The sequence below is a fragment of the Pinus tabuliformis genome, chromosome 1_2 (assembly GCF_031772625.1).
Source record: "Pinus tabuliformis cultivar Carrire ecotype Pingquan chromosome 1_2, CPIR1, whole genome shotgun sequence".
NCBI lineage: Eukaryota > Viridiplantae > Streptophyta > Pinopsida > Pinales > Pinaceae > Pinus > Pinus tabuliformis.
Genome location: NC_142298.1, coordinates 1,086,253,155 through 1,086,266,220, shown reverse-complemented (window position 1 = coordinate 1,086,266,220; position 13,066 = coordinate 1,086,253,155). Strand labels below are relative to the sequence as shown.

Sequence of the window (13,066 nt, the reverse complement as noted above, 5' to 3'; positions counted from 1 at the left end):
CACAGGATTACCCATCAAGCTTGTGACTTCAATAAATTCCTGCCAGATTTTAGAGAAATTTGACCAGAAAAACCCACTGTAAGCTTCCAAAAAATCGCACTAAAGACAACTCCAACTAAAATTACTAATCAATATATTTTCCTCAACACGCGAATGTATTCCTAAACTCCAATCATATTGTTTGTTCATATATATCAATGAAGAATGTGTCAATTTTCCTCTCTCTTTCTTTGTTTTTCTCTAATACATTCCTCCGCTTTTCTCTCATGCCTTCCTCCCCTCTAGCGGCTCCCAATATCCAAATCTTGCCAGCCATATCGACGAGCGAGCTTCTTACCATTCCTTCAAAAAATTTAAAACTTCTTGAAAAGACAAACGTTCTAAAATACATTTTAATTGTTCAGCCCTATCTCAGAAGATGAGATATCCACCGTAAAAACACATTCAGTCTAAGAACTACCACTTCCAATGGGCAGGGCCTATCATTTCCGCATGGGCAGAGATGAGCTAATCAGCTCTTTTTTGGTTCATCCTCACTGGAGAGGAGAATTTGGAACATGTCCCAAGTTACAAATAGTATTCATTATTATACATAAGCCAATATCCTCGAAGAGAACGTGGGCACGCCAACATGGACACTGCAAACCTCGGCACCTAATAAGTGCATAGAAAGTGGAGAGAGTAGAGAAAAATAGGTATATTTAATATAATAACTCACAACAGTGTATAATATAGATGTATCAGATAACCCCTCATTTCAGCTACCTCGATGGGGTGTATTCTTTAGAAATCTACTAGTCAACAATGAAAGCTTGAAATTTTCCAAAGTTTACAGCCCAAGCAGTAAGTCCAAAAGGATAGTATCAGTTTGTGGCGCTAGAAAATGCTGAAGCATAATGCCAAAATAAACAAAAGGAGCTGCTATTCATAAAACTAAATTTTATGTCCCAGGAGGCAATGTACCACCATGTAGCTTATAAGCCTGTATAAGTTGCATATTCAAACGTTAGTCCCTCTATTAATGAGAACATTAGACGAAATACTTGCCTCACATCTACTGAATCTGTAACCCTAGGGAACCGTATTTCAAACTTTAATAACTTCTGACAAGTTCTATTTCTTTATTCCTCATCTTTAAGAGGACTCCTAAAGGCAGGAATTACCATCTACCTTCGACAACTATTATCTCACTGATCTTCTCAAGATTCCCGTTCCAGCCTCCAGGTCTATTTGCACTCAACTGATATGTAAGAAATTATCTAGCTGATATTATGGTCCAAGTGTCGAAAAGTGTGAGTGTGAGCGTATCCACAAAATTGATGTATACAAGATTTAAGCAACATTCAACCAAGAATAATACCAACATGAAAGATGATAGTCTGAGATCTTGAAAAGAAATTGGTTATCTTTATCAGCAGCGTAACTACAAAATTAGGTTTGTTCGGGAACTCTGCAAAGAGAATCCAACGGTTATGGTACAAGGAAAATACTGTGACAGGACTGATACCCTTTCAAGCATAATATATGCAATACCATCCACATTTATGCCGTTCATTTAGAAGGCGTCTGAATTGCACACATTCCACATGGAAGTCTCCTCCTAAGATCTGCATAATTTACATCGACTGCTGTCTCCGACAATGGCATCATTATCTCTGTCCCTAATCAATAACAAGTAAATGACATAAAAGCATTTAATATAATTTATATAAGAAGTGAAAAGAGAAAGGAAGAATTAAGTTGTTAACTAGATGGTGAATAACACAATCCCAATACCTGAGAGACATCTGATGAAGATTTCAAAACAGAGTCAGGTTTCCCTTCAGACGAGGCTTCTAGACTTCTGGCTTCTGATTTCTCATTAGAATAACTGCAGGCAGTGGACTCAATGAGATATACGTATAAATAATAAAACCTTCTAATAAGTTTTGAAAAAGGAAAAATGCTTGTTTTATTTATAAATGATACTAGAAGCTTACGTTGAAAGGATGGTAACCCAGATAAGTTCAACACAATCCACCCACAGTAACCTTTGTTCCACAGGTACAACACCATACGTTATTAAGTGTGCAAAAGGCCACAACTTCCAACCTGCCTGTCAAACAAACAAATCATTTTCAGCTCCAGCTTACTAAATGACACAAAATGTGTGCCACTGTATTAACCTTCCAAGAGAAGAAATAACAGTGGGTATAATAATATTAATATCTATCTTAAACCCATACGCAAAATGCCAGAGGGTAATAGGCTTCATACTTAAGAATACTAGACAATATCTACTAACTTGCACTTAAAGGTAAAAAGGTTATCACTTACTGTCAAAAGCGGCCAAAAGGTAGCTTTCAATTCACCAAAAATATTGGCTGGCGACTCAAACCGCAGCAAACCCAATACTGTGAAATAAATACTGTTCCAGACTGCAGCCCATATAGTTTGGTCAAATGCCACTTTTGCGGGAACTACCCACCAACCCTGGAAAGGAAAGAGGGCCTGTATAACGATAAAGGGTTGTCAAACGCCTGTTTGTAAGGGCCAAAAAAAAGGATTCAAATTAAAATAAGTGCCACCTGGTGAGAATGTCAAAAGATGGAAGCAGGTCTTACCTCACAAAGATGGTAATAATAATGTGACAAAGAGCCATGAAGGGAAAACCCGACAAAGCCAGATCTGATCATCCGGATTCGATTGAATTCAAAAAGCTGCTTGCCTTCATAGCACTATCAATACATCAAGACAATTATTAGTCTCTAATATGTATGTCTACAAGACAAAAAGTTTGATATGAAGAATGCACCAATTACAAAATTCCTTACTGCTTGTCACTTAAGATGCAAATATATTTATAATCTGTTACCTGAGCAATCCAATCTCCCAAGGAATAAACAACCCCACTTATCACCATCTTTGCCAACACAGGATTGGTTTTCAAGGCTTCTTCATAAGCAGTCCAATTGTGCACAGGTGCATATCTGACAATCTCATAGAGGGTCCATCCCTAACAATAACAATATCAAATCAGTTAGAACATGAAAATATCTAATTTGAGGAAGCAAAGTGGACCATCAAACAATGTTTTCTTAAGGCAGAAAACAACAGGCATTGTAGTGAATCTAGTAGATAAAAGATGAAAGATAAACCCTTAACTTCAGAATAGTAAAATGCATCCACACAATGATAAACACAAGAATTTAGAGAGAGCACTTAAGGTTGGGTTAACACCATCAATTACTCCTTATGGAAGGAATCACTCTACAAGGTATGCTTGCTACAATACAATTGTCAATATACCCAAATTAATGATACTCACATATATATACTTTCTCATAAATAACCTTGGGGTCTATGCCAACTACCCTTCATTATTATCCCCACTCACTACCTAGTGGGCCTATTCAATGCTTATGGCCACATTACATTAATTATTCCCCTTTGGTACCACCTCCCTAAGTACCCTAATATTATGTTATTCATCATCCCTAGGTACCGTACAGGCATAGTTTAAATGAATATAAAAAATGTCAGGAGTCATCTTGCTCTTTTGGAATATAGTTATCGAACTGAAATAACATGCTATAAAAAAATATAAAAATTTTAAACATGTCGGGACTGAAATTACAAAGTTATTTTTTTAACAGCTAAACAGATTATGTCATCTTCTGGAGGGTAGATAAGCATGGCAATACTAACTTCCTTATTGCCACTTTGCAATGAAACTACGCACACCACTAATATGAAAGAGCTTTAGAATCTCCCGAAAAACATGTTCATTAATAATTACGTAAATACTTGTAATGAAGAGTTTTCTCCATAATGCCACAACTGTCGGAGTTCTAATAAAACCATTAGCAGCATCCACACAATATCAAACATCCCTCAAGGCCTCATACATACAATATCAAACATCCCTCAATGCCTCATACATATCTCACCAACCTAAAGGACTGCAAGAACATGGACAAAATTTATACTCCAATAAAACATTTGAAGAAAAAAGTATTTCTGAATATGAACCCCTTTGTTTTCAGTAATATTCAGCATCAACTTCATTTCCTCTCTGGAAATGTGTTTATGGCCAAATTATAAACTTTGACCTCAATGCTCCAACACTAAATTCAGAATAAAAGTTATTCGGATAACTTACTCTTCTACTTTTCTCAATCAACTTTCTAAAAGCTGCAAGTCTGAAACTTTAAGGTGTCCGTCAGCCATGCAAATTTTTTCATCCTCAAGAGTCAATAGTATACCTCCTATAGAACCATTTTGCTTGTTCATTGCAACTCTCATAACTAGAAATTATATGTGAATGTCTTACATTTCATGCACCTTCACTTCCTACTGATTTCCAGTTGGGATACTAATATTCAAATTTGAAGATTACTGGTTGGCATCTCATAAAAAGATAAGGGCTTATTCTGTAGTGGGTTATGGGTAAAAAATGCCAAATGATTCATCTCTTGCACTATTCATGAAAGTTAGAAGTAACATAACAGCATTGAGAGATCCACCCTAAGAAACAAACATTATTTGTAACAGTCCTCCAATACTTCACCTACACAAGCACTAGAGAGCTACAGATCCTTTAAGAACTTCAGCATGCATATGCACAAGGATGTTATTTGACTGTGAACCAAAATTCCATTATTGAAACACACAGTTGCACTAAAAGTCTAAAAAACTGTTTTCTACAAACATAACTTGTATTTAGGGGTTTCATGTAAAAGAATGTTTTCTCAGCTTTTTTTGGAACACAGTTGCACTAAAACACTGTTTTCTACAAACATAACTTGTATTCAAGGGTTTCATGTAAAATAATGTTTTCTCAGATTTTTTTGGATATTTTTGCTTTTCGTTGTACAAATTAGAACTTATTTTTTACTTTATGCATGCATCTCTTAGTCTTCTCTCTCTCTAAAAGTTTCACTACATGCCCTGACATTTTGCCGCAAACACTACATGCGCTCACACACATACACAGACTTCACAGATGCATACACAACAAGACATCATGGATATAACATTTTTAATTTATCAAATTAACATATTATTCTCTAACTATCAATGTTCCGCCGAGTTTCCAGGATGGGGAAGCATGGGAGTGGGAATACGCACAAGGGGGACATATATAAGCAAACCAGAATCTAGGGAAATTTCAGGGAAACGGGGGGACATCGGAGTCATGAATTTTATAAATTATTAAAAAAAAGATCCCAACAATATGTCAATAACTAAATAGTAAATCTCAATAATTATGAAATGTACATCTAAATTAAAATACATCATTTCACATTAGACTATTATGAATTATCATTTCTGCAGTGTTCCATCTAAATTCATCATTTGGCATTATGCAAGGTGCATCTAAATTAAATTCATCATTTGACAATTGAAATTATGCAATGCACATCTAAAAGTAAATTCACCACATGACAATGACATTATGCTGAAGTCTAAAATAATGTTATAGAACCAGACCAGTCATCGAACCAGTAGAACTAGGAAGCGGTAAAAAAACTGGACCAAAAAACTGGTTAACCAAAAACACATAAAATTTCAAATTTTTAAAAAAGACATATATAGTCATGTGCATCCATATGAATCCAAACCATTTATACACAAATAAGATCATGTAAGGGTGCACATAACCTAAATAGCACCGAGTGCAATACATCTCTAAAACCAAAAATACATCAACAAACAAGCTCCAAATGTCCACTAGCATCCAAAAAAAACTATGTTACAACAAATACCTACATATCATCGAAATCATTGCGTATATTGGGATGTTCGTCATAATTATCACCCTCTAAGCATTAAAATAAGATAGAAAAAGCATAGCATGTCAAGTCAAGATTTTGTTTGGGTGATGGGTACTTTTTTTAGTTGGCTCATAATAGAGGAGTTCTACAACCAATGCCACTAGCATCAAGGTACATAGAGGGCTTGGTGCTTTTGATTAAATACTAGTTCCATACCCTCATACATGACAAAATCGAATCGAGTGTTGCAATCCCCCCAATCCTAAAATCCTGGAAAACTGTTAAGCTTGCTGGATTTTGAGTGAGATTTCAAATTCTACTTTCTCCATATGAAATCCAGTAAGGTCAAAGCCACTCTCAAACATCCTAAGTCATTTCATGGTAATGTTAAAAATTTAAGTAAAATGATACTTTTACTTTAAGAATTTAACATTACCATGAATTGCATAGCATTAGTAAGACAATATGGGCAAATACTAGGTTTCCCCTATCATAAATCATTGTCTTTTCAAAAAAAAATTGCATTCAAAGGGTCCTTCGCAGCAATGGACAAAACCGTTGTCGCCCTGCGTCCCCTGCCCCCCTACAAGGGAAACACATTTCCTCACTGGGGAAAAGTTTCCCCAGCATTTCCCCAAAAGGGGGACCTGGGGAAATGTTTCTCTAGGAGTTTCCCTGTCCCGGAAGTGTGGGGGCGTGCTCCCCGCCCTAAGGGACGCATCCCCGTGGAACACTGTTGATTATATGTATATCATTCTGATATCATTTGAACAACATTCAATATTGTTTTACAATTATTCTAGTTATTCTATATGTGTTACACATGCCTGGGAGAGGACTTCAAGTGGATGGACTGCTAAATGCAAGTCACACATATGAATACGTGTGACATGATCATCCACAATTTATGTGTCTGGGTCTGTGCCATGCATATTCTTGCTGGTTAGGACCCAAGCCAATTTTTAAAATTTATATCCTGCATCATATTTACCCCCAAGAAAGTACCACCTATGAAAACTTGATCAGCTTAATCAGCCCTTTCACATTAAATATGTAGAAGTACTTAATTTTATTTTTCAACCCAGTAAAATAAGAAGCTTTTGGAGGGGGAGAAGAAGCTTAGAACACACTATCAAGAAAGTAACACATGATATATAATGATTTGTAAATAACATTGATAAAATGTTATCATGGCAATTATTTACTATAGGCCAATGCTAGTGTCTGCAAGTATTTACCAATAAAAAGAAAGTGGCCTCGCAAGAGAAAAAGAGCACTGTATTACTAGGAACTGCATATTGTGAGGATAGTATCTGAATTTTCTCTCTTACTTTATTTTTGCATTTCAAATCTCACCTCACATTAGAAAAGCCTTTGAAAACAACAGAATCTTTGGCATCAAATCACTAATGACTCCTATACAAGGCATCCCCTTTCAGGATTTGTAATGTATCTTGATATTTCATGAAAAGGAAAACTCCTTGTTTCTCATAAGAAACACAAACTTTAGCTATTTGCAAAGTTCAAATTTTCACTTCTAAATGCAGTCTCTCTTTTTTTGAACCCTTACGTTTCATATCTGGTCCTAAAGGAAAAATGAACTGCCCCCTACAAGGATGACAAACTGTAGATTTTTGTACCTATATACTTTTAGTATTTTACCTATGGCATCTTGTTTTTTTGTAATCATTTGTTTTTTGAGGTTTTATATAAGAAGAGAGAAATTCATTTGTCACTTCCCAAAAACTGAAGAACTTTTGTCCTTTGTGGCTTCCATGTAATGCAGCCCTTCTTTAATTCAGTTTCTTATGCACATATCCATCTCTCCCATTGATGAGGAAAAATGATATTGATACAGATTCCCACAAACAAAAGAATTGTTGGTGTTTTATAACTAAAGAAATCTACACACAGCAGCTCCTTTCCTTAGACAAGAAAATGCAGATTTTTGCATCCAGAATTTTATTTAATCAAAGAACTATTTTCTAGGTTGCAGTTTTCATACTTACAAAAAAGATGGGCAATCCCTATCAAAATCATTATATGCTGCACTCATCATTGAGGAAATTAGCCATGAAATCAAGTGTCATTACTTGACTAGCGGGTAATAAACAAGCTCAAAAATGAATCAGGATGGATGTCAACAGCAAGAATGACCACTAGGAAGAAAAGAAAATAATAAAACAGAAATAACAAATCTTTATAAAATCCCATAAACATAATTGCAAATTACTAGGCACTCAAATTCAATCAATATAACACAACTGTAAAAGAAAAGAAAAAGTACCAAATACCGAGTTGACGAGCATCTAAGAGAATAATATAAACTCCAAAGACTAATATGAGAATCGGAAGAGTAACATTCAAACTTGAAGGTGATATTCAATCACTAAACGGTCATGCAAAGAAAAATATATGCAAAACAAACAATATTAATAGATGAAATTAAGCAACAGAAGTCGAATTCTCTAGGAAAGGTACAGCAATCATAATATGTATCGAAATGCTATTGAATTTAGCAGCAAAGGAGCTATGGTCCTCTGATCAGAAATCAAGATAGCTTATTAGACACAGCAAGCCAAGAATGAAAAGGAGAAGGTAACAATGCATCTATAATTGTAGTTAACAATCTGGGCTAGGAAGAGCAGACAAATTAAATTGCAATAGAATGAAGAAACAGAACTAATCATAGCATAAAACCTCTTCAAATTTAAAAAGACCAGACCTCAAAAATGATCAAGACTGGAGCGGATCAAAATATTTGTACAAGATGATCTCATATTCCAAGAAAACAGTCCGATAATGAAACTAAGTACAAAAATCTGAAAGCAGTACAACTCACAAATGATTACAGAGAAAGGGGATGTAATTAAAGCGTTCAAAAATTGAGGACAAAGGATATCAGAATAAAGTAAACCGCACCGACAAAAAACAATAGATAATACCAAATACACCAAATACAAGCAATGCTTTGCACTAAGTGAAACCAACCGATTAACCGAGGGAAATAAATTTAGAATTGCAAAAAAAGGAAAAACCCAAATAACTACTTATCAAAAAATAAAACAACCAGAAAAGCAAAGTTGTGAGTCATTCACAGAAGTAATTACGAAGTGCCAAATTAAATCCCAATAAGCCAATCTGGTCTGCATATATTAGGATGACGTAGAACTTCATAATTTCCATTTATAAAATTTACTCCAGAACAAAGCACTCAGACGAATCCAAAAAGCAATTCAGCGATAAACTTTTCAAAATTTAAAGAAAAGGGGGGCGGGGATGAATCAGACTCACATGCCAGTAATCATGGTCTATGGTGAGCATCTTGGTGACAAGAAAAGATCCAGCAGCAAATACAACGGCGGCATTGATAGCCCTGTCAATATGCGTCATCTCCTCCGTTTTTTCCGCCGTAGAAACTGGAGAACCCGAGCCAATCTGCATTTGGGCACCAGCGGTTTCTAATGATAACCCTCCGTCTGCGTTGAATCCTCCAACCTGGCTTGTGGGCCGCTTCTCCATTTCCTGAGACATGAACCCAACACCTTCTTGCTGGTCCACGGTATCATTGCTTTTTACAGGAATAACATCTAGGTCATCTGCTAATGATCTTGTTTCCCAATTTCTCTTACAATTCAAAGCTGGACCCCTTATACCCAATTGACATTTTCTGCCCGCATGCTTTGGCCTGTTCGGTTTCAAGACGTTCAGAGAAGAATTTGAGAGCCCTTGTACAGAGTACACGGTCCTATTGGTCTGGCTATTGAAATCTATTGTCCGTTTTGTTATTCTCTGCGCTGTTATGGTGGTTAAAGAAGCCATTGTAAGAGGCTATAGCACTGAAATTACAGAGAAATACTAACAATAGCGATCAATATAACCTAAAAACAACGAGGAACTGCAATTCAAATGGGCCTGAATTCAGCTATCCTGTCAAGAATAGCCACACAAAAGAGATTATTTTTATCGAATTACGTACTATCTAGCCAAAACAACAACACCCAAGAAGATTATCACTAAGTGCCTGCGCTGAAGGGCCTTACAAAAGGCCTAAGGCTAAGAAGTACAACCCCTCCTGATGCAAAAAGGAATAGAAAGCAACAGAGGCCCTTGGGAATAAATAGGAACGATTTTCAAAGCCCTGGGGCGGGATTCCTTGATCAAATACGTAATTAGGGTCAATAATCGAATGGATAATGAGGAAAAATATTCATTTGAAGGTGTGGCAATGGTGATCCTGGAGCAAATCTGCTTTGAAGATGTGGCAATGGTGGTCTTGGAGTTGTCTATCCTTTGTTTGGTTGAAGGATGATCGTGGCCATAGGAATGGCCGTGTGGATCAGAAATGACCTCCGCTTATGGAGGCGTATGTCTACAATTCTTCCATTAGGATTGATGGGGAAGTGATTGTCAGTTAGTGCAATCTATGTGATATGTTCACAGGGGATTCATTAGGTGGAGTCGATTTCACGCTATTCTAGAATTCTCTGGCCAATTCAATGTCCAGCACGTTGCCACGCAGATTTCATTGACAATTCAGCGGAATTTGCCATTTCAATGTCCAGCAAGCTGCAACGCAGATTTCATTGACAATTCAGCGGAATTTGCCGACAATCTTATATGTAGGCGAACATAACCCTAAAGGGCAGACTGTGTGGCTATCTTGATACCACCGTATATCCATGTGTTCAGATTTCCTTCACTTGTTAAGAGGAAGAGCGGAATCATTTGACTTTATTAATTGTGCTTATTTTTCATCAATATTGTGGTTGGGATTCTCAAAATGGTTGATAATATGATTTTCTTACAAATTTATTTACATTGCTGATATAAATGTATGTTTTGTTTTTAGTAGCCCAATATTTTATGAAACTATTGGTTTTATTGTTGCTGAAAATGAAGAAAAAATATATATAATTTGAAAAAAATCATTTTAAATGGATAAAGTGATAGACATTGAAATGTTAACATTATATAATTTTAACCAGTCATCTTCTTTTGCATAGGTAAAGATTAAAAAATTTATATTTTTATAAATATTTACGTTAAGAAAGTGAAAAATGAAAATTATGTAAAAGTGCATTTTTTTTCAATAGGTAAAAGTGCATATGAGGATGGCTAGTAAAATGTGGATGAAATTGTATATTGTTGTTTTGAAAATTAAATTATATATTTATATCATAGAATTAAATTTAAAATGTGTTAATCAATTACTAATATTTTATTATATGGTATTTTAATTTTTTTACATCTAACATGTCTTCGTTTAGAGATAGTAAAAGTAATCTCAAATACTCAATGGTATTTTAAAATATTTTGTTTTGAGATAGTAGAAGTAATCTCAAATACTCAATGGTATTTTAAAATATTCCATGTGTGGTTTGTTCCCTGTGTGGTTTGGTTTAAACATGGTATAAGTAATTTCAAATACTCATATTCTATAGGTTATAATATGGGTCTTATTTTAAGTAGATTATTTGGTTATAATATGGTTTCTATTTTAAGTAGATTATTGGTTTATTTGTAAAATAAATTGTTGATGTGTAGTAAATGGTACCATTTTAAATGGATTATTATGTTATAATATGGTTTTCATTTTAAGTGGATTATTCTTTTATTTGTAAAATATGGTTTTCATTTTAAGTGGATTATTGTCTTATTTGTAAAATAAAGTGTTGATGTGTAGTAAATGGTAGGTTCAATTAAAATGTATATTTTTAAAAGTTATAAAATCTTTTTGAAAAACCAATATACATTTTCATATAAAAACACACTTCAATCTACACTCTATAAATGCACATACTTATTAATAAAAATCAATCAATTTTTATTAACACCATAATTTAACTAGTCTCTGCAGTAGGCCAGGGGATATTGCATTCAATTTTTGGTCAAACCCATATTAGTTTGGGTTCGACCAAAAAAATTTGTAAAATTTCTATAGTTGAACATTACAAATTGGAATTTATTATTTAAAAAAAAAAAAAAAAAATTATTTAATTTGATTGGTTGTTAAATTGAACATGTTATTTTTGATTGCCTCGTTTAATGAACCTTTGCAATAATGATGATGTACTTGTTATATATCACCGCATTTTCAAACACAACATGTTATAAAATGTGACGATGTAATATACCATAACCTATCATTTATAAATGGCGGCAAGGTGCACATCTCAAGAACAAAGTTTGATGCGTCACTATACACACAGGAAACATTAAATGTTATTCTTTGTGGATTAATGCTAACAACCAATCTGAGATGTAAAAGCTGTGAATATAGTTTATCACGTACAATAGATTATAGGACACAAGTCTCGATGACAATGATCCAGACTTCATAGTTCTGACGTACCATTCCACATAGCATATCCTATGATGTCAATTTTTTTTTGTTGCTCCTAGCATTTATCTCACTCGTCCATCTCGCAATATCCTCGACAAATTTCTTTTAAATATTATATCTCTCTTTGATGACGCCACATTAATTCTTTATGTACATAGATTAAAGAAAAACATTATTTTTTATTTCTTTAATTAATTTTTTGTTTTTCAAAACCTATATATAGACCATGTAGAGACACCAATGTATATTGTGTTATTAAAATCTAGGGCCCACACATTCCCATTGTAAATGAAATTTATTTTAGCTTTAAAAATAATGATAATAACTTCAATTTATAGAATCCTTACAGTAATTTTGTGAATATGCATAGACAATGATCAGGTACTAAAAAAAATAGCTCAAGATTCAAAGTTTTTGGATCAGTGTGGAACCTAGACAGCCACGTAGTGCTCATCATCCTGAATCCGACGCAACTCGTTTCGCACGAAACGGACACCGTATGCTCCCGGAATCATGTTATGTTCACTTTCCCAAATAAGTGAATTTTTCAAAAAAATTGACACCCCGGTCAGCAGTCCGTACTGCTAACGTGGTGCTTACTAGGTAGGAGTATGTGGCAATTGACTAGTCAATGGGCTCCTTCGGCGAATGGGGTGCTAATAAGTGGCATATTATTATTGGTGCAATTCGATGATTTCTGATTAGTCAGATTGGTGGCCAACCACGGGTTGACATGTGGCCCAGCCAGAGGCCGCCACATGGCAGCCCGGGGCCACCAAAATTATTGTTCAAGTCCGTGCAAAGGCAACAGGGGTCGAACCTGCGACCTCCCAACACAAGTCCAAAGTCTCCACCAATACACCATTGCAGGTGTTGCTTAACCATTATAGTCGTAGGTTTCATTTGAATTACACTTGCGTCGTTTAGGGGTAGGGCTAGCCCAGGGGGGTCGGCCCTTGGCCCC

The 13,066-nt window shown here is 35.1% G+C and overlaps 1 protein-coding gene across 2 annotated transcripts; it reads right to left on the bottom strand.

Moving 5' to 3' along the window:
- Positions 1–1,387: 1,387 nt before the first annotated feature.
- On the bottom strand, positions 1,388–10,306 carry LOC149209950 (uncharacterized). 2 transcript variants are annotated; one of them, XM_089396558.1, is made up of 7 exons: positions 9,051–10,306; positions 2,855–2,995; positions 2,604–2,717; positions 2,317–2,490; positions 1,980–2,095; positions 1,777–1,870; positions 1,388–1,655 (listed from the first exon to the last, which is right to left on the bottom strand). In XM_089396558.1, the coding sequence occupies exons 1-7, from the start codon at positions 9,576–9,578 to the stop codon at positions 1,650–1,652; spliced, it is 1,173 nt and encodes a 390-aa protein (XP_089252684.1). In that variant the 5' UTR covers positions 9,579–10,306; the 3' UTR covers positions 1,388–1,649. The 2 variants fall into 2 exon arrangements, with proteins under 2 accessions (XP_089252684.1, XP_089252683.1); XM_089396557.1 differs by having other exon boundaries at positions 1,388–1,661; positions 9,051–10,303.
- Between the last annotated feature and the right edge of the window lie 2,760 nt (positions 10,307–13,066).